General features: G+C 40.9%; 1 protein-coding gene across 3 annotated transcripts; it reads right to left on the bottom strand.

The window, feature by feature from the left end:
• Positions 1-2,331: 2,331 nt before the first annotated feature.
• Positions 2,332-19,547, bottom strand: LOC134859759 (synaptopodin). 3 transcript variants are annotated; one of them, XM_063876443.1, is made up of 4 exons: positions 19,510-19,547; positions 14,191-15,528; positions 7,330-9,392; positions 2,332-5,430 (listed from the first exon to the last, which is right to left on the bottom strand). In XM_063876443.1, exons 2-4 carry the CDS (start codon positions 14,351-14,353, stop codon positions 4,120-4,122), a joined length of 3,537 nt encoding a protein of 1,178 aa, XP_063732513.1. In that variant the 5' UTR covers positions 14,354-15,528; positions 19,510-19,547; the 3' UTR covers positions 2,332-4,119. The 3 variants fall into 3 exon arrangements, with proteins under 3 accessions (XP_063732513.1, XP_063732514.1, XP_063732515.1); XM_063876444.1 differs by lacking the exon at positions 19,510-19,547 and adding an exon at positions 19,374-19,460; XM_063876445.1 differs by lacking the exons at positions 14,191-15,528; positions 19,510-19,547 and adding an exon at positions 11,741-11,855.
• Positions 19,548-22,546: the final 2,999 nt, after the last annotated feature.

Here is a 22,546-nt window from a genome sequence, read left to right as displayed (position 1 = left end):
TGTGGCTCATTACAAAAGCATGAACTATGCCTACAGTAGATGGTATTGCCCCGAGCTACCACTTGATGAACCTTTCTTGTTCCTGAGATGGGTCGTAGGGACTTGGGGAGGACAGCATCATAAGCCAGGAAATCATCAGTGCTGACATAGTGTAGGTGGACTCCACTTAGCCTGCTGGACACAAGCTGATGAAAAGTCATGCCATTGACGATGTCCACTCCTCCAAGAACCATTCTGTCAGCACACCGCTTAACTGTTGCCCCAATACCATCCGGGGCGCCCTTTCCGTGGGATGTAGGGAAGAAGTTCCATGTTACATTGTTGAACCCCAGTCGAGGAGGGATGGTGGAGAGGAGGAGAAAGTTCTTTTTATTTTTGTATTGTTTACTTGGACCATCAGACCAAAAGTGAATTGTGTCAATGTGGGGGAATCTGGTATGAATGTCCTTCAGAACTTCATCCATGTAGGTCCATATTGCTGCTGCGTCTTGGCGCTTGGACTCGGAAATTGTGCAAAAAGCTTGTTTTTCTTGCTTGGTGTAAAACATGCCTGTATGGAGTGTTATCAGTGGGAGATTTTGGCCATAGTGGCAGGATTGTACTTCGGAGCTGTATTTGCATTTCCATGCTTCAGAGAAATCGATATGCACAATCACTGTTCTTTCATTGCAATTTTCAATCATGTTTCGGTACTCTTTGGATTGATTTTGAACAAGATGGACATGGGTGGTTGTTTCGTTTCTTAATTTGTCTTGGTAGAGATCCATCAGCTCCGACAGAGTACCCGTACGTTTCTGTAGTCTGGTATGAAAGTGAACTCCATCCTCTGTTTTCTCTTCGACCCGTTCCCACTGCTTCCAGTCCACTTTTGTTTTCCCTTGCTCTAAAGGCAGACTTGATGATTTGTGAAGGCATCTTGCACAGGTGCGCAATAGACACGATTCACTTGGTGGAGAACAACAGACAAGCTGAAAACTCTCTTTAAGCTTGCTGGTTGACACAGCCTGGAAAGATTTCAAAACATCAAGCATGAGCGTGGCGTTTTCATGGATCTGGCACTGACAAGTGTTTCGATCTGAGGTTTTGGGTGGTGTTATGTAGAAGGGACGTAGTGCACAGAAAGAGGAATAACTCAGGCGAATGCTGGGGTTTTGCTCAGTATATGACTGGTGGAGATTCTGCATTGTGTCTGTCATTACCATCCTTTGACGTTTCACTTTTTTTCTTGTGATGGTGTCTTGCTTGTCTGTCGTGATTCTTGAATTGTTTTCAAAAAATGTGTGAACCACTGAGGAGATTGTCTGGAGGTAACTGGGCTTTCTTTGGATTGGTGTGTTTTCTCTGAGTGTCTGAGTTCCCATTTGTCAACACCATAAGGTAAGTGGTCAACTCCATAAGACAACATTTCTTACGGAGTTGACGTCTGATGGAGTCTTACGGAGTTGACGATATCTTCAATTTTTCATCATAACATGTGATTTCTTTGCAGAAGCCATCTTGTTTATCACTAGCTGCTAGTGGCCTCAACAATAACGTTAGATTAAACTTTTATTTCTTGATAAAATCACATAAACCTTGAATTTTATCGACCATGGTGTTGACACTCTATGGTTGTGACATAGCTGGTTTTGTAAAAGAAGATAATTAAGGAGAAATATGAGAAATATTTACTTACCAGAGCAGTGGCCTCATGGCATGTCCACCAAACAGCAAGTGGAAAAGGGGTCCTTAGAGTATGAGTTGGCCAATATAATGGCTGTTTTTTTGCATTTTTAGAAAAATCTTATGGTGTTGACAGAAACTCCGGACGCGATTTCAATCACGTAAAAAGTACATAAATATATATTTTTAATTGTAAATTTCTATATAGTTTGAATAATTACTTAAAATACATGATCACAGTAGCTATTGTGTTTGTTTTATTTTAATTTTAACAATTATTTAAGTATTGTAAAGTCATGGAACTTGCTTTCGGACAAGGGTATTTTGGGGTTCAGGCAGCACACTAGGTGATGTAAAATAAAATATATGTGTAAAAAAGCATTAATTCACATTTTGTGGTATAAATAAGTTCTTGTTTTATTGTTTAATCAAATTATTGGACATTTTTTAAACACATTTTAAGAATTACAATGAGTTTTATCTCTCGGACATGTTTTGTCCCTCATCTCAAGAATCCCTGGAATAACAAACATAATGTTTTATTTCAGTAATGTATGTTCTAAATATGGGGAAATTACTAATACTGCCAACATCATTTTAGTATAGCACTATTTTCTGTTTAGGGTAACTATAATAAGCACATAAAAGTCAAACCATACATTATTTGAATTAGTGTGTCATTACTTTTTATTTGCATTTATTTTCAGACATCATACTGTTATGAAATGAAAGAAAAATGAGCTGCATTTAAATGAAAAACATAATGTAATAACGTAATGATTATGTTCTGTGTCTGAGGATGCTGGCGGTGTTTGGTTGGTACAGAGGTGACCCAAGTTGAAAGCTATCCATGACAGTAATAGGCTTAATCCTGCTGAAAGAGCCAGGTCAATGTGTAGCAGGTGTCCCTGCCACTCAAAAAGACACACAGAAGTAAATATTTATAAATGTGCTGATGCTTTTGGCCTACATGTCAGAGAGTGAAGACTGATCTGTTGTGTGTGTGATGGTACGGGATAGGGCAATGTGCGAATGGTGTAAACAAAAAGCCAGATGTCGTTTGAAGGCAGCAGTCAGGTTTACAACTAATTGTCACCATCTTGTCAGCATATGTTTGTGCTTTTACAAAATAAAATGTATTTGCTATTTCTGTTGTGAATGACACCTGTTTGATTGAGAAAATCACGTTTTCATAATGCCAATTGAGCCATTGAAATGGAATGAACAGAAGTGCAAATCAATGATAAAAAGAAACTTTAGAAGTAAAAGAGAATGTACATTAGAGACATGTATGTATTTAAAATACAATCCATTCATCTTATCATTTCCTAACAAACACTTAGATTATTATTTCACAACATACAACATTCTTCTCACCTTTTAACAACAATTTGTTATACCTTTTCTAACATACGCATTTGTTCATCCAAACAGGCACTTTGTACAATAAGTACAGGCACAGAACATGTTTAAAGGTTCCCCATGACATAAACAAAACATCAATCTCCAATGCGGCTATTACAATCAATATGCCATTACATTTGCAATTTGACCGCTAATATTTGTTTATTGAATTGATCATCATCAATGTTTTAACATTAGGGAATAGGGAATCTTTGGAATATTTTTTTGTCCTGAATCAGGGAAACAGTGCTTGATTGAACATGTGCGTCAATGCCCCAACCTCCACATAACTCTTCGTCTCTTCATCTCCTCGTCATTCCCCCTCAATCTGTCAGTAAAACTTACATTCATTTGAGCAAATGCAGTACATAAATCAACATATAACATACATAACATTCGCTGTGTTAAATTGATTATTGCACTGCGATAATTATGCTTATGAGTTATTTCCCATTGATTAAAATGGATAATAAACTGTGGTGAATACTGTGACCCTGTATGATAATGTGATTAGCATGTGTACCACTCACTACTGTGCTTTTGTCAGCTAAATATTTATACATTATTCATTCCATGTGTCCTTTCTATATCTTACAATTCTTTAAGTCTCATTCGATTTTGACTTGCGTCACACCAGCAAACATAATGATATCTTATTTATAACATTAAAAACGATTTAATTATACACAATTTAACTGGAACAGTGTGCATGTATGTTTTGTGTAAAAAGGAATAATATTGTTTGAAGTGAATTCAAATATCTTTGGTTACTCTATTTTAAGTCTTTTTGGTATGTAAGAAGCGTACACGCCACAGCAACTGGGTTATGTAAAAAGCTTGTCCTTGTCAGTACGTACTTTGAATGTGAGTCATATAAAGTACTAATTCTACCTTAATAAAATATTTACCATTGTCAAGGATCAGTATGCAAAGTTATAGAAAGTTATCTTCAAAGGAAAAGTATAATGATGCGCCATAAGAAACAATTTAACACAATGCCCCAAAAATCTATGAAAACTTAAATCATGCTTTAATTCCCTTCCAAAAATACCCTCACAGGTCTGTGGAGACGGTGCCTCTCTTCACCCTCAGGCTGCCGCCCCAGCCACGGGGACAGGTGTTGTAGGAGTGCGATCGCAGGCCTGAGTCTTCAGATTCAACAGAAGCATCAGAGTCGGTGAGGGAGCGAGTGTTGTAGAGCCTCACAGGTGAACAGATCCTCTGTGATGGGGTTGGAGGAGGGCTGGTGAAGGTAGGGGACTGGGCCCCAAATGCCCGTGACTGGAAAGGACTGATGGGTGGTTTATTACAGTCGTAGCCATGGTGAGAATTTCCCAGTGGTGAGATGGGGAGGCTGTGGCCACTCAATGCTCTAGGGGATGGGCTGTTTTTACGTTTCGCCGCATTGATGATGTTCTTGGCCAGGAGGCGATGGTTGGCTTTAGAGTCTGGGTTATCAACAATGGGGGACATGCAGCGACTGTCTTTGGGTGGGGAAATAGGAGAGGTTGCAGAAATTGTGTGCAGAGGTTTAGTGGCAGAGAAGGATAAACTAGTCTGAGAGAGTGCAGGAGACTGGGAACGTGAGCTCCACGGAGGAGAAACAGGAGAGGTGGCTGTCAATGTTTGGGTTGGTCTAGCTGTAGGAACAAATGAAATTGCAGAAGAATGACTTTTTTGGCTCACCATGGGGGACTGGCACCCTGAACCCCAAGGAGGGGAGCGTGGGGATGTAGCTGTAGATGCTTGGGAGGGTCTGGAAGTAGGAACATGGGAAATTGTATTTTGGCTCATCATAGGGGACTGGCACCTTGACCCCCAAGGAGGAGAGTGTGGTGATGCAGCTGTAGATGTTTGGGTTGGTTTGAACGTAGAGGATACAGTGGAAGACTGTGGACACTGGTTTATCATTGGGGACTGGCATCTTGAACCCCAAGGAGGATAAAGAGGGGAAGTAGTTGTGGGTGTTTGGGATGGTCTATAACTAGGAATAGAGGTGATGCTGGAAGACTGTGTATTCTGGCTAACCATTGGGGACTGACTTCTTGAACCCCAAGGAGAAGAGCGTGAAGAGGTGGCTGTAAATGTTTGAGAGGTTCTGGGTGTTATACTGGAGGTTACTGTTGAACATTGGATATTCTGACTGGCCACAGGGGATTGGCATCTGGTACCTCTGGTAGAGGATACAGGGGAAGTTACTGAGCCGCTAGAGACAGCAGTGGAGGGCCGGTTAGTTTGAAGGCTGGGAGCCCAGGTCCCAGGTGTAGGGCCCTCTGGGCTGCTGAAACGTCTGGTGAGGCTGGGCGTCCTGGAAGGTGTTGGAGTCTGAATGCGGGTTTCAACTGGTGAGGAATCCTTTGGTGTCTGTTGGACCATGACAAATGATATATCTTAGACATACATTCAAAAATACAACACACAAACAAGCAAATAACAAATGGTTATATAATAATTTGGAATAAGTAAATGTCTTCATACTGTAAATGCTAGGGTTTTGATTTGACCATGGCGAGATGTTTGGTTTTGCTTAAACTTGCAAAAGACCAACAGTTTACAGTCAAACAGGCATTAAGCCTATTCGATACTTGGTGAATTTTGGTCAGATATTTTTAAATGTTAAGTCTGAGCCCCAGTGGCATCCAGTGTATCTCTGTGTATTCCCTTCTTCTTCATTAAGCCTGGCTGCCAGTACACATGCCCAGTCTTTAGTGTCTCTCTCAAGTTACTGTCATTTGGCCTTCCTGAGGTGATTAACCTTTACGGGGATATGAAGTTACTCGACTTAAGCAAGGACAGCATTCCTTCTTATGCAAGTACTAATTAAGAGCAAACAAGCTCCACTCGCAATCAAAATACAAACACTGTCTTTGGTGTTATAGACTGAACTGCTCGGCTAAGTATCCTGAAAATGTATGGTCTTTTAAGATTAATGTCACTGATCACATTATTAATGTTCATCAGTTAAAGAAACAGACCCGGGTCAAAGGTTACTTCATGTGTCTGAATGTTGGACCCCCCTACATCAACAAGGATCAGATCTTAACATGAATACACATAACTCAAATTCTTATTATAGAGTCAAATATCTTGCAATGGCAAGATTATATAAATATTTTAATTTCAAAGTCACATGCTGTGTTCCAAAATAGATCTGTCTCCTGCTGCATATTATCTTTGCACTAAACAGAGACATAACAGTTATTTGCATGTTCAAGTGTTTGGAGTGATTGCAAGACAGAAAGGAAGGTGAAATAACAAACAGTAGACAGTCAAACTAATGGTTGAAAGAAGTAAGTGAAGTCAGGAAATGAGAAAAAGGAGAAAAAGGTCACACAAAGTTTTAATCAGAGAAGGAAAGCCTCACTCCAACACAAAGAAATCAATCATTACAGACAGGAAAAAAGCAGAAGAGAGCAGTGAATCAAAGTTTATGAAATGAAACAAACATAAACCCTGTAGTCTATAACAACAGTGATTGATGATGTTCTGTGAGAAAATACTTCTGGAATTACAGCTTTAAGTCACGAAACCAATATATATGTCGGTCCATGATGCAAATTAGTATGGCAGCCTGTAGAATTGAAACATCAAAGAATCCAAGTACACACTATATATTTATGTAGGAAACGCTGGAAAGCAGAGTAAATTACCCCAAAGACATAAAGACATAAAAGGAGTTCTCTCGCTGCAACTTTCATGTCAGTGAGCAGAATTAAATTGCAAACCATAGATCATAAAGCAGATGCCAGACCATCTGTTAAAGTGCTTTGTGAAGCAGCATCACCCTGGTGCCCACAGGACTGGGAGAAAAAGTGGAAAAAGTATGAGGGTGTTTTTGATCATATTTCAAAATGAACAAAGAATCTAAGGATTTTAGTGCTGACGTATTTGGCACATTTTCATTTTAACTGCCGGTAATTAGTGCTGTTGGGTGTTTGTTACTGCGGAAAAGTACAATTATAGATTCACTGAACAATTAAGTTGTTTTCACTTAGATAATCCAGTAAGAAGCAGGCACAGTCTGGCCCTAATTTCAACTATTATTAATTATTTCTTATACAATCAATTGCTTACTAAAACATTTTACTTTTCACCTATAAAATATACTGCTCTGTTATTTACCTACAATACAAGAAATAGTACTAGAAGGCACAAGTTAAACAGAAAATTGCAGCAAACTGTCCTACAAAATTCATTTTCAGTTTTTCAACTACACAGATGTAAACACATTTTCTAGAAACGGTAGAGAGAGGGTCTCCACACCTGTGGTGCAATCCCTGCCTTCTTTGCAGAAAACATGGGCCTTGGTGCCTGGACGCCTGACCGAGGAGAGGAGACCCGCTCTGGAGAGAAGGCCGACATAGGGGAGCTGATCCTTGGCTGCCCATAGGATGGATTTGGTGGATATTCAGCTTCTCTTCTGGTAGGGCTGAGGGGCAGCTGTGGCGACATACTCTGCGTATGGAAGTGAGAAGGAGGGTTATGAGGTAAGGAAGTCTGTCTAGAGAAAGGCTGGTTTGAAATCAGGTTCTTGGACTGAGGTGCTGCTTTGGGTAAGGTACTAAGGGGGTCCTTGACTGGGTTAAAGATGAACAGTGAAGAGGAAAGCTGGTAGGGCCGGTGCCTTGACAAGTCCATCTCTATCTTGGAGCAACCATTTTCTAATGGAGGCTCTGGGATTGGCTCTGGTTCTGGAGCTTTCTGTCTCGGTTTCTGCTGGACTGCTTGTTGGGCCTTTAGTTTTTCTGAAAGCTCAGCCCCCATGTCAGAATTTTTAGCAATGGCTCTCACCCTGCCAGGCATGTTTGCTGGGTACACCCAAGATGGTGGCAGAGACATAGTCGGAGAAGGAGACCTCATTTGTCCCAAATTTTGCTTCTCAATCACATATTTCTCCATCCTGGACTGTCGCTTTGCAAACAGCTCAGCCCCCTTTCCTGATACATTGGTGAGGCTATGATCTGGCACATGCTCTGCCCTTGGACGGGTACTGGAGGCCTTGAGGCAGGAAGCCCACTCTGGAGCTATTTCCTCTTCTGCCCTGTCTTCATCCTTGGCGAGGAAGTTGGAGGCCTCAGCACCCAGTGCCAGCAACTCTTCCTCAGATGCTGGCTCAGGCATAGATTTATGTCCATGTTTCTTCCTTTCATCCACCCCCTGCACCAGAGAGAGAAGCTCAGGGTTCGGAGCTACCACTATCTTCTCTTTGAAGGTGAACATTGACTTCCTATTCCCTCTTCTAGCGGCACCCTCCTCAAGTATTCCCGTTTTGATCGGTGTTTTAGCTTTCTCTCGAGCAGGCTGAGGAACAAATGTGGAGGGTTTTGGGACTTTTGGAGGGCCATAATGGGGCATGGGTGGGAACTGAGCGACAGAAGACACCGGGAACTGGGGGGGTGGAGGAGACAAGACAGGAGACATCAGAGCGGGACTGGAGTAGTAGTTTGGTGGAGGCTGATTTGTAAAGGCCGGCAGAGGAGGTGTGGGATATGATGGGGGCGGAGGCAGAGGTGAGAACGCCGAAGGTTGAGGAGCAGTGTAAACAGGGAGGGGAGGAGTGTCGTAAGAAGGAGGAGGGGGAATGTCCATGACGGGGCTGGAGGACTTTGGTGACTGCACTGTCAGTGGAGAGAAAAAAGGCCTGGCAGTTCGATTGGTGGTGGTGTTAGTCTGCTTGGTTGTTGGAACAGAAACCCTCTCAGGTCCAGAGGCACTGCGGCAGCCATTATGAAGCTTTCCAGGGGGAGCTGGCCCTGTATGGCCCTCATTTATCTCTGCCTCGCACTCAGCCTGTCTCATCACAACTGGATCAGTATTATTACTTCCAGGGGGAATCTCATCCTTGACTTTGTCCTCAAGCTCCTCTGCGAGTTTATCTGTTGCCTCTTCCTCTTCCTCCTGCTCTTCCTTGACAGGGAGGAAATGTCTCTCTTGGATAACACTGTCTTCCATGTTGTCTTCCTTGTAGAAATCTTTACCTGGTTCCTCCATGATATCACCTACCGAATGTACCCTACCAGGTGGTGACAAGAGTGGCTTGCTGTTCTTAAAGTTCAGGTCTCTGTCCTTTTCTTCAGTGCTCTTCTCTGCCCATGTTATTTTGTTAGTAGAGGTGTCTGTCTTCACATTCTCAGGCCCGTCACCCGCTGACCCCTCTCCACAGCTTTCGAGTGTAAAAGCGCTGACCCTTTGCTTGCGCCGGTTGAAGAGCTGCACACCTCTGGAGCTGGAGTTTGAAGGGACGGTGAGCTGAGCAGCGATGATCTGACTCCTGACACGGGCTTCCTTTAGCTCCTTCTCTGACAAACTGGCACTCCTTGTCAGATCTGGAATATAAGAGAAAGGGAGACAAAGTTGGAAATCTGATTAATGAGAGAAACAACGGATTTTGTCTTTTTGTGATGAAAGGGACCCCTAACTTTGGCAGACTTAATAATGGGCTACATCTACTGCCTAAACAAAGACAACTCCCTCAACATCTTATTAAAGCTCACCAAACCACTTTTATGTACAGTACAAGAGAGAACCAGCAAGGACACATTTTTAACAAGTCAGGGATTAAATATTCTCTTTAAAAACCCACATAATTGTTTCTGCACCATCTGGTTTTGACTCTGCTTTGCTTTTGATTACAACCAATCCAGTGAGAAAAATAGGGCTTTGTGGACACTTGACTCAGCAGACTGGAGCTTTAGACAAAGAAGTAACAGACGTAGGAGGAAAAACATTTTAATAAGCTTGTTGACTAAAGTTAATAAAAGATCTGGGTCATTGTTCCAACCAAAATAAATTGTTATCAATCATGTCTTTAACTGATACTGCAGTTATGCTGATTACCTTGAAATTATGGCTATGTTAAAATTGACAAGTTTGTTTTTGGAGCTTAAGAGCTCCATTCCAGACAGCAGAGCTATTTCCTCTGCCATCTGCAGCAGTCCCTCCCTGAGCATTCCTCCACCGCTGAGAAAACTCCCCGAGTGAGCTTCCAAAATGCCTTTGGTTTCTCTCTGAAGTTAATTTGTGCTGCAGCTCAAACCCCTAATAGACAATTTTCTTTAAATGTATGGCTTCTAAAAATGACATATTTCTACTGCTGTCTATAAACATAGTATACAATCAAGTGTTCCCATCTTAAATATAGTGACTACGTCATACTTTAAAGTTTATAAGAGGAAAATCAAAGCTGCATATTCCTTTTACATAATACAAACCTTTTTAAGAACAAACTCTGATGGGTATTTTATTGGAGAAAACTGCCTTTGGCGACACATCTGGTAAATTATTCATCTTATTTATGTAACTTTGTCCTGTGAAAGAAATTCAACGTCTCTCTCACACAGCCATGACTCCTTCTTCCTTTAATAAGGTCATGTATCCAGAGAGCTATATTATTTGACCTTATCATGGGCCAATCACAACAATTATGCGTAAATCAATCACTTGTAAAGCTTTCCTATAGAGCTAATTCTGCATGCATTTTTTCCTGGCACAGAGTATAAAGCAAACATGATCATTTCCCAACTGAAAGGGAATAATATGCATCTGTCATTGATTTTACAGACTTTCAGTCTACCCTCAGCAGTAATTGAATTAACTCCTTGTAGGTCATCCATGAGTTCCTTTAAAACAAGGACCCATCCAAAGTTCAATAGCATATCTTTATCGTCTTTTTAATTTAATATATAAAATGGGAACTATAGGCCCTTCTGGATTTTAAACAGTGCATTTAGATGCAAACAATTATACCCTTTGTTGATGACGAGGGTTATGTCTGGAAATACATCAATGTCAGCGTCTACTAAATCACTCAACCTGACACTGAGAGAGGAAAGAAAGAACAGGACACTCTTAGAAGGGGATATATCAACCACCTCACATATTTGTGACAACAATATAAGCGGGATGAAAGCACTATCACACAACCCCTTTAAACAAGCAGTCCTGTTGACATAAACATAAATCTCTTTCCTTTATAGGCTGCCGGAGAGAACCTACCATATTATTTATTAATGTGGTTGCGAACACCACCACAGGTCTTGACATTTTTATTAGCTATTTAATTTTATAAATCAGACTATTTGGATATACCACAACCAGAGCAGTGAGGCTAGAAATCTAATGTCCTCCAGCTGAACACATCTAGTTACCTCTAGTGGGAGCCAGAGTGGTTATTAAGAAACACACAGGTGCAAATCCCATCATAGTCACATTTTGTTCAATATTGCAACATTGATAGTAATAATAAGTACTTTTTATTATCTGAATAAATGCCACCAACCACTAAGTCACTTAACTCCCAGCAAACCTGTACATTGTAAACTAATAAAGATCCAAATTAACAACCAATAAATGTTAATAAATCAGTTACCAAAATGAATTAATGTTTTTAAAGCTACGATATTACAGTTCTGAATGATCCGTTTCGTTCAACAATCACAGTAAAGCTTAAAAGTTCAATGGTTTGGTTTGTTTAAAAGCTTTTCATTTATGAAGAAAAACAAATAACCTTAAAGTTTTTAGATGGTAACAATTACTCCAGTTCCAAAAACAACATGCTGCTACTAACATGTCATAAAAGTCAAGAAGAAGTTTTGAGTCAAGGTTATAAAGATCCGAAAGTTAACTGGAAGTTTAAATGACATGGCTGGATTCAGTTTAGAGCCTGTTCCCTTACCTTTTTAATGTTCAAATTCAGAGCTCCGCTTTTTTGTTGTACTTCCACAAGAGTTTTTTAAATTTAACTGCGTCTGTTTCACACCCCCTTTCTGTAGCGGGACACAGGATCAGATTTCTCTTTCTCCGCAGCCCAGCACACAGACAGGCAGACAGGCAGGGAGGGAGGTGGTCTGTAGCTGGAGGCTGTGCTGTCTGTCATTCAGCCTCCAGCTCTGTTTCACTTTTTCAAATCTGCACCACCACCTCCAGGGTTTCCACTAATTATAAAAACGGAGACATATGCCTCAGAGAAAAGAGCTCAGGGGCTTTTAAAGCTCAAGTATTGATGCACACACAGACTGCACTTTGTTTTGACAGTTCTGGAGAGTTGTCCAATCAATGGCAAGTATTGAGCGGCTTATCTCTGTCTAATGTCCTGTGATGGCAGGGAAGGGTGTGATCCCTTGTTGCAGTCTTTGAAGAGGAAGGGAAGAGCAGAGATACTCCCGTAAATTTGCAGCTTATGGATTAGACGCTAAGACTCTAGAGATTCAGCTCCTGACCTTTGCTGCCCTCTGTGTCTGTCTGGAAATTACCATGTAAGTGTGTGTGTTTATGGTGCACTCTCCCCAACCGAGTGTCTGCCCTTTCTGAACCCTCTGGGCCCTAAGCTCCAACCTGCAAGGGCAGGATAGGGATTTCCTGTCCTCCAGCAGAGACAAAAGTCAGATCTCAAAAATGATGCAAGAATCTCATTGTTGAACCCCCCCTTTCCCTACCTCTAACTTTCCCTACCTCATCCCCCTGCCCTCTGTCCCATCCCCTCATCCCTGCGTGGGTGAGAGCAGACGGCTAACTGCCCCCACAGCAGGAGGATTTAAGTCAGGGGGGCCAACTCTGCATTTGTGTATCAAAGGTCAGATTACCCTGTCGGATGTTATCTTTCTCCGGGCGATGGCTGTGGGGTGAGCGGGATGACAGCACCAGCCCCCGTGGGTGATGTGTGAAGTGGTATGGAAAGGCAAGGATTAAGAGGGGTCCTGGGATCTTACCCTGCTGAATGTGACTCAAACTCTCACTAGATCCCATGGGGGAAATAAAAGACAGAGCTCTGCTGCTCGTATTGTTGCATCTGGGTGTTATGAAAGGTCTCTGCAGAGTTGTAGTCGACTAATTGCTGTCGTTAGTGTTATTATCGGTGATCTGTGTTCCATTTGAGGAAACTAATTAGTGAGTAATGAGTGAAGGGAACAGTTTTGAAAGTACAGAGGCTATACTTAGATCTATATCAGGGACATTTATCTGATGGCCATGACCTTTCTGTAATACTTCCTCAATACACAATGTCTTTTTCCTATTTTAAAACCTCTGAATAATGCGTCTGACAGACTTTTCCCAGCCTAATTAACTGTCGAGCTAAGGATTGCTTGAGTGCTTTTTCCATATTCCATCTACCAACAAAATGTTGTTGTTGTTATTATGGAGTGTGGGGGGGGGGGGGGGTGACAGTTGTGAATGTAAAAAGAGATTTCTAAAGAAGTTTTCCAAACAGCTTTGCCACAGGTTAGCCCATTATTTTCAGTGGCTGTGTTTTATATTCAGACTGCCCTTTAGCAATGATGCATGATTGCATTTCCATTGCTGTTGGGGCTGCCTGTATTTCTACAGCATGGAAACAGATGTTTCATAGAGAGCTTCACTGTGTCAAGTTGCACTGAGGAGGCAGGGCTGTCTTTTTTTTCTTCTATTTGCTGTCTACTCCACTAAGTTATAGGTTATCTGATATGATGATATATTGCAGTTCAAGCCACACTGTAGCTTTAAGGCAGCACTACAAACAACCACCGGAAATGTGTTCACAACTACATTTCTTATGAAGTAAAAAAGGAACAATCAGGAGTGGAAAGTAAGTAAATAAATATTTCAAATGCTTTACTAATGGTATGATTGTGTTTTGAAAGTGTACTTTTCTTGAGTCTTTCCATTATATGCAATGCACACTTGTACTACATTACACCTCAGTGAGAAACGTTACTACATTTAGTTACTTTCACGGCTAAGAATAACATTACAAAATATATTCACTGAATAACTTGATGACTTTATTGATCCCTGGGGAGTGAATTCACAAACTACCCAGTAGTTCATCAAGTCATTAAAATAGCCCCACACGCTTCAGCTTTACCAGCTGTTTAAGCTTGTTCATTAAGTGACGAAGTATAATTTTAAATATTCTAAATTAAGATATTCTTCATTATGAGTACATGTACTTTCGGAAGTTGAATATCTTTTGATGCACTTAAACTTAGTAAAGGATTTAAATGCATGACAATAACTTATAAAACAATAAATGTAGACTCCAATTGAAAGATCAGAGTTCTTCTTCCACCACTGGTAACAATACACATTCTGGCTGCCGCTTGAGCTTCCCAAAAAAGGACAGCAAATGCCAGATAAACAAACACTTACTTGTTTTCCGGCTCATCTGTTCTTTGTTGAATCCTGTAGTATCCCATGATGCATTGCACTCAGTCCCAGGAGTGTTTTGGGTTGCCTGGAGAGGTTTCCTCAATCCTCCTGGACTCCAGCTCACTCCTCTCCGGATAGACGTATGTCCCTTGTCCATCTCCATGTTACCCGCGGTAAAATGATCAGCTGCAGCAAAAACAAAAGCCTTTGGCAGGGCAATATGTGAGAGTTTCGTTCCAGTTAGCTCAATCCTCTCTCCTGATAAGATGAAACCGTGGTCCAGTTGGAAGATGGAACTTTAGTACTTACTGGCAGGCAGTGAATACATTACATGAGGAAACACAGAGAAAGAAGGACAAGGAAAGGAGTAGCTCAGTTTTCCAAGTGGCTGCTTCCGGTCCTTTTCCAGCTATAATCCAAAAGTTGTCTTGTAGTCTGCTGAAATTTGGGTGAAAGTGCTCTCTTACTTTGGTCTTCATAAAGTATTATTCTTTATCTAACAGAACCTCCTAGGAGGGTCAGCTCCGATATGCCTTGAATAAGTTCCCATGGACAACTGCCACGAAAATTGCACAAGTTTGTTGCGCTCTGTTGAAAATCTGGCAGAGAGGGCTGAGAAACAGTTCACTTTCTCTATTTGCATCTCTCTAATACTCCTTTTTTTTCTCTCTCAGACGTCGCTCTTCCTCCTCTGCTATTTTGGTCACCAAAACATGCTTTTCGTCTGCATCGCAATCTCCAGCCCGCAGATTATTTTTCTTTCAGAGAAAAGGATCTGCCCTTTATCTTGGAGATCATAACTCCACAGTGACGTGAAGGGGAACTGTGTATATGTCAGCTTCCTGCTGTTAGATGCATGCAAGGAATAAGATTTAATTCGGGAAAGGTCAGTCCAGAAACATGTTTGTATTCAGAGCTACAATGTATTCAACTAAAGTTGCTCAACTCTGGTGTTCTGTGTTTTATATAACAGATAAAAGCCAGACACAGCCTCTGAGGACAGGATAATCAATTTTGTTCTTTAGTATTCACAAAACCACAAGTGAAAAGGAAGGTTCTTATTTCTTCTGAGGGTAGTTTCGATTAATACTGAAATGCAACAGCACACTAAGACTAAGAAATTGTCATGAATACAGTAATTCTGCGGTCAGCAGCTCCACCATTCAGATTGTTGTTGGTTTATTTGGCTCCTTGTAGAAAACATCGTTGTTCTGATTGTTCAGTCTGTAAAAAAAACGTTTTTTGGTGGTGGACCAAGCTTCAGCTGTAGACAAAAGGATGAAAGGCTGGTGTGTTTGATCTAATTCCTCTCCATGTCCATTTTGTATGCAAAACCATCTGCAAAAAAAGAAAAATATGTAGGTTAAAACTAGGTTATGCAAACTCTTCTTTAGCTTTGTAATTTAAATATGACAAAGGCTAGATGTTTCATCTACCCACAACTTTGGCATGGCAAACTGTAGGTTTGGCAATCAGCTGGAACAAGAATCCTACTTGATTTTCAATCATCGTTGTTTGTGTAATGGGTTCAAACCAAATACTTTGTACAGGATCTGAAATATTATCAGTGATATTTTTTAGAAAGCGGTCCAAAAGACCTCACCTTTGTGCCCACAGAGAGTCTGCAGTTTTTTTCAGATAAAAAGAAAAGTGGCTTAAAGAGCATTTTTAAAATACTCAGTTCTCATCTGAGACTATTAATGACCGTTGGTTGACTTCCAAAAAGCATGAATCTAAACCTTTGTCCAGTTTTGAGACAATTAGATATGATTTTCCTGCCTTAAAAGATAAAGATCAGGCTTCTCACTCTAGTATGCAGTATGCAGGTTAAAAATGTGGTAACAGAAATTAAGAGACACCATTATAAAATCTTGCGCCCAATTTACTCAATGCATTAAAAAGGTCAGATTACATAGGCGATACGTTTGGAAATTTATGTATGTATGCATTAAACCTGCCAAAAAAAGAACTTTATCTCTGCCTTTGGGTCTGTGATATGAAACAGAATGCTGAGAAAGTAAATGTGTATTTAAGATTTTCAAGCAGCAAGAGGTAAAGAGACAAAGATTTGTCTTACATCTATGGCACCCGTCCCTCTTATCTGATATAGCATTTCATTAGATCTGCAGTGTCATGTTCTCTCTTCAAAGCTAATAATACCAACTGACAACATTTGTGATGATAATGATGTGTTTACACATCCTTTTCCCTGATCAGACTTGCCTTTCCGAGAAGCTGATCACGGTTGAATTTGTTTTCTGTTGTGAGTCATCACTGTAACACTGAGGAGTGGGAAGGCTGTGCTGAGACATAATCATTATTTTTAAATTCCTCAGAGGCCTAGCAACCATGCTCACATTCATCTCAGGTCTGCAAGCCTAAAGTTGTTTGCATCTCTTGAAAAAGTGTTTTGTGGAGACACTCTCCCTCGGACATGACAGCTGAGTCATGACAGTCTGAAGGAGGACTGCTCATAGTCCCATGAACACAATCAACCCAAACAATCCCTGCCCCACCTCCCTGCAGAAAGACACAAAAATCCTTCTTGCTTACTGGCGTGATTGTGTCAAGTGAGAAGAGATGAAGGCGGGTTATTGTTTCAACACTCTGACAACAGCCCTTTGATTACGCCAGATGTGTTTGGATTTATCTGAATCTCAATGTCTTTTTAGATTAGCACCCCATCTTGCTACATTTACTTTTTTCACAGCCGATTTTGTTCCAAGCCTTCATGTTTTCTGTTATCATGGTAACAGATGTGAACACATGTTGAGGGCATTTCCTAACACTGCTGTCCCGGTTGATTGAAATGTGGTTTGATTACTTGTCTTGCAAATATTTATTATCTACCAGACAAAGAACAGATTTTGGATACTCAAAATTGACGTGAACACAGATGCGGATTGAAGTCATAATATAAAATACCAACATATGGACTCTAAAAAAATCCTCATCTGCCACAACAAGTTTTTTGGTTTTATTACCCATTGGTTCTAGTGTGTTAATATCCAGCTTGAGTGTATTATTTCAACACCAATCAAAATTGATCCCACCTTGTTTCGTATATATCCCCAAAAATCTAATGTTATGTAATTCATGTCACTGTAAACAAGGAAGTACAAAGATGCGTAATGTTACATAGGTAGGAGGGTGGATGAGTTGGACTAGAATTGGACTTCTATCCAGGAGACAGCTTTTCATGTCCAATATAAACCAAAATGTTTGTATTTGTCACAAAACTTCTGTCCTAAAGTAACGCCACTTTGTCACAATTGTTATTTTACCCAATTCTAGTTGTTTTTTTATCCTAATTTAATGAGAACTCACAAAAAAGAGGAATAACCTTTTTGCTAAATATATAACCGTTCCCATAGGAACCGCTGTATGAGGATATGTTGCAGGTCTACACTACATGTCATACCCGAGACCTGAAGTCATCTCTTCTCCTCCCTCTACCCTCCAATTATCATGAAGTTCAAAGGTTTTTCAAAGTGCTCATCTGTCCCGCTCAGTTTCCCCCTCACACAGTTTTCCTGTGTGGGGTGGAAGCTCGATATCATTTACAGTCAGGCCCGTAGGCCGATTTAGTGTGTAATCACAGAATTCCTGTACATTGTCCACATATGATTGATCCATACTCAGACAGCAAATCTATCCCACAGCTCTCTACCTCACATAGTAATGACGCAGAGAAGAAATGGCTTTGGCAGCCGAACAAACTGTAATCATTCATTTGTCCCTCGTGGCCGTTGTCTTGTACATTTATTACACATCTGCATCAATAGCCAACTTGTAGACAGCATGTCAGCCACCTAATAACTCAAACACTGCATGCATGTTCACCTCAGGTATGACATCTGTACATCATCAGTTTCTCTGGGCGCACATGTGTTGCGGTATGTGAGATGTATGGATGTCAGGTAAGTGTGCATTCTACCTACTGTAAGATTTAAAGGTGTATCAGTCACTGAGCTTATAATGAGGCATCTGGTCAGGACATTGACTGGCAAGCCTTTATGATTGAATGCCTTAGGGGCAGAGCTGGTATGTGTCTGTTATCTCTTTCCTTTTGCCTGGATCCTTTACAGTTTGGCAAGAAAAATCATTCAGCTGTAAAAGCTAAAAGCCTAGCTGGGCCCTTTGCTCTCTCGTGCTCTTGCTCAGACAAAGAACCATTCAAGGGCCCTCGCAGCACTAAGAAATAATTTTGGGTAGTGCTCCAAAATTGGCATTCCTGGATCATAAATCCTCAGGAGGCTGTGATATTCAACATGCCACAGCTTGTGCTGGTTGATGACTGACACACACTAGAAGGCAGCGACTCTAATGAAAGTCCCAAATATCTCTTTCTCTTTGTTGGTCTTTCCCCTTTCATAAATCGTGTAAGTGCTATCATAAATCATGCAGAGGAAAACCTTGTAATAAAGTGTCTGCTTCATGTGGTGTTCATCCTACTCTCAGAGTCACAGGTGGAGAACTTTAAGAGGCAGAGACAAATACTTGAAGTAGGTGTGTATGATCCGATGCCAGGAGTGGGGAACCTTCTAAAACAATCAGTCGCAATCTGAAAGCTATTAGACATCAAAGGCAGAAAGTACAAGCACTTTAAAAAAAATGTAAGATGTGTTTGCAAATAATGCTGCATGGATTATTTGTGAAGTGGTTTTAGAATCGTTATTCTCTTCGAAGCAAAGCATTTGGCAAAATTAGTTTTCTACAGTTTCAAAGCCTCTCCTGTCATAGCAAACTAAAGGGTATCATTAGTTTAAACATGTTTGGTAACATATGGTTGAAGGAAACCTACAGTTGACCTCCTGTAAAGCAGAAAATGGGCTTCACCTGTTGAGTTAACAGGAAGCAATTACTTATATAAGTAAGTCAATACGACTCCAGCAAGGTCTTTAATTGGATACACCATCTAATGTTACACAGTGCAGTTCAAGTCTATAACCTGGTGACACAGCAGGCTCCATGCAGTCAAGACAATGGGTTCCGGTATCAGTGACCACAGCGCTAATGTAGCCAGCAGAGCCCCTTCTGTAAGCCTGCAGCCTGCACCGAGGGGAAAACAGCGGCCACAGATGTTTGTCATCTACTCAAACAAAGACTTTCAAAGTTTCCCTCCTCTTCTGCTTCAGTCCACTGCACTCTCTCTCCCTCTACAAACAAAGATAGTGTCTTACCCCTTTAAAGATAATTATAATGGGCTGCAGGTGACAAAGTGTGCTGCAATCACAGTTCAATCACATCGACAGATAAAATCCCAGGACTTTCTGCTCCTTCCTGTTTGTTTATGTTGGTGTTAGTCATGCTGCTCACCTGTACTCCGGTGGGTCTGGCTGTGTGAGGCATCGAGTGTGTGTACTGCCCCTTTTCAGTTCCAACGACTCCGCACACACCTCCCCTTTTACCTCTCTCTCTCACTCTCTCTGTCTCTCCCTCTCTCTGTCTCTCCCTCTCTCTGTTTCTCCCTCTCTCCAAATTGAAGCAGACGAAGGATGGGGGTGGGAGGGGGTCAGTTGGAACACAGAAGGCTCTTTGTGTGAGATCTTTTCATATGGTTTCCTTCAAGCTTGCATACTGAACACATTATGCTATAATATATTTTCATATTCAACACAGGGATGTTGAGGGACCATTGAGCCCCCCCCCCTCCTTTCTTTTCCTTTCTTGACCCATTTTCCCGCCATGCACACGGGGCAGAGAAATCCAAATAAACAGTGAAAAGTATGCGAGAAAAATGTAGACGAAGTTCCTGCTAAACCCACAGAATTTGTTGATGCTGTCGATGGTTGCTTTGGAATAATAGAAGTCGAGCACCGAAACACAGACTTAAATCAATCAGACTTGAAACATAAAGTATAAAGTTCTTTGTCATGTGTTGCTGAAGACTCATGGACAGTCACATCCATATTTGTTGTAGTGTACACACATTTGGGCCTCTATGCAGGGATGTTAATCCTGAAATTATAATGCTTGTTGATATCTTTTATGATATCCAGGAAATCATAGTCCCAAAAAATGTCAGTAAAATCTGGTTCAGTGTAATTGAGTCTGAGGGTTACAAATCATTTGATCTTTAGATTTATATATCCGCAGTTATTCTTCAGAAAAGCTTTAAAAAACGTGTGAAAATCTTTCATTGTGAAACTGAAGGCGGGATGAAGACTGGCACTGGGTAGTCGGATCTGCATTTGAGTCATATGGTGGAAAATAAAATCCCACTTGAATGGCTGCCAAGATTTAAGAGTAACATCTTAATCTTCTTTAAGACATAGGATAAGCTTACTTTATTTAATGATACAGTTACTCTTCTTGTGGTTCACCACTTTTCAAATACAAGTTCACACAAAGTGTACAAACCTCTACTTCCCAAATCAGTTAGGATAATTTTCAAACATTTCCAGCGTCGTTTGTAATTCTGAAGGCGTTGTTGGTTTGATTTGGATGTCATGTGTTTATCTGAACTTTTCTTTTCACCACCTCTCCTCACCTGATGGATAGTCCTGCCAAACCGCTCAGACAATCCATCACCTCGAGGCTACTTTAAGTAACGTTTCAGCCCTGCCTCTTCTCCTCCTTCAACACCCCTTTCTTCGTGCTCACACTCCCCCTCTTCGTATTCTTTTATCATTTTCTCCTCTTTCCTCACCGACTGCCAGCCCAGATCGATTTTCCTTCTCCTTATCTCCATATTTTCTTTCTTTATAGTCCCACTTTAGGCTACTTATTCCTATTTACCCCTTCAATCTCCCTCACAATTCCTGTGTGCTCTCTCCTTTGACCCAACCTCTCCTGACATGTTTATGTGTGTAAGACCCCATGCAGCTGGGAGAGCAGCCATTAGCCGCTGCTTCTATCTTTCTTTCTTCTCTTTCTCTGCCTTTTCTAGCGGCCTGCGTTCTTCTGGCGTGACTCTCTGAGGGGCAGCTGTGTGTGTGGGAGAGCAGGGAGCTGAGGGGAAATGTTAGCACACATTCCTTCAGAAGAAGAGGGGCTTTTGCTACAAAGAGAGCGTCGTGGAATTTCCTAAGTGATCTGGTTTGCATTCCCTCTCAAGTCGAATCCATCTACAGAAGTTATTAGAGCGGGTTTGCTACGGGCCGAGGCCTGAATTGATTATAATCACACACACACACACACACACACACACACACACACACACACACACACACACACACACACACACACACACACACACACACACACACACACACACACACACACACACACACACACACAGCCCCTCTCTGCTTTATGCTCACCATACCAACCCTCAGCTTATCCCTCTGGATGTAATGGGATACAGCCATGGGGCTGTTCAAAGGCTCAGCTTTAGTATAAACACAGAGGAAGGCAGACAGAAAAGAGAGAATATTCACCATGCTTGCGGATGTTTTGATGGGTAGATGTTCCTCAATGATAATGAGCCGATTTCTATTGGTGCAACTCAGTCAAGATCACGTCTCATATTGTGCACTACTGCATACCTAATGGGTTGATTTCCAATCTTCTGGGATACAGTTTGTGTGGAGAATTAATTTGGTTAAAGGCACACTCATGTTTCAGCCTCTGTTTATTTTCATCCAGACATCTGTGTTTCTCATAAACTACCTCAGAGGGTGTTGTGGTCTGAAGCAAAGATGAATAAAATCTGGCAGAATGAGGGCGTGTCCGCTTGTGGTTTGATGATGAATACTACTGTGAAGCTTCAGTAGAAAAAGAAGATACAACAATTTAATTTGCAGTGGTGGAAAGTAAGCAAGTACACTTACTCAAATACTGTACTTCAATGGGATCCGGAAAGGACCACGGGTCGGGAATTCAACCCGGGTCGCCGGCGTACGGTGCAGGTGCCCCAGCCAGTTGCACCACGGCCGGGGCCTATATTATTATTATTATTGATAATAATAATAATAATAATAATAATAATAATAATAATAATAATAATAATAATAATAATAATAATAATAATGATAATAATAATAATGATAATAATAATAATAATAATAATAATAATAATAATAATGATAATAATAATAATGATAATAATAATATTGATCTTGCATTTCATATTAATAAAACAAATACAAGCTTTAACATTAAAGTTGAGTACACAATAATGCATCAATGATTGTGTTGCATTTTAAGAACTTTTACTTATTAGTATTTAGCAATATTTTCATGCTAAAATGTTTGCAATTTAGTTAGTACCACATCTGAGGAAGTCAGCCGCCTCTGTTAATTTCTGGCTTGGGAGCCAGCCTGGCGCCTGCTAATATATTAAAACTCCCACAAACTCCCCAAATCCAATATACACTAAATATACTTTATGGCAGAAATCCCACTACGACAT

The sequence above is a fragment of the Eleginops maclovinus genome, chromosome 23 (assembly GCF_036324505.1).
Source record: "Eleginops maclovinus isolate JMC-PN-2008 ecotype Puerto Natales chromosome 23, JC_Emac_rtc_rv5, whole genome shotgun sequence".
In the NCBI taxonomy this organism is placed as follows: Eukaryota; Metazoa; Chordata; class Actinopteri; order Perciformes; family Eleginopidae; genus Eleginops; species Eleginops maclovinus.
Note: the sequence above shows the minus strand (reverse complement) of the source record. Positions and strands in the feature narration are given on the sequence as shown.

Coding starts and splice junctions, on each gene's coding strand:
- LOC134859759 (XM_063876443.1), bottom strand. CDS start 14,353: ATGGAGATGGACAAGGGACATACGTCTATCCGGAGAGGAGTGAGCTGG. Junction 9,393..14,190: donor ACAGATGAGCCGGAAAACAA/GTAAGTGTTTGT, acceptor CTTATATTCCAG/ATCTGACAAGGAGTGCCAGT. Junction 5,431..7,329: donor AGGCAGGGATTGCACCACAG/GTGTGGAGACCC, acceptor ATGGTCCAACAG/ACACCAAAGGATTCCTCACC.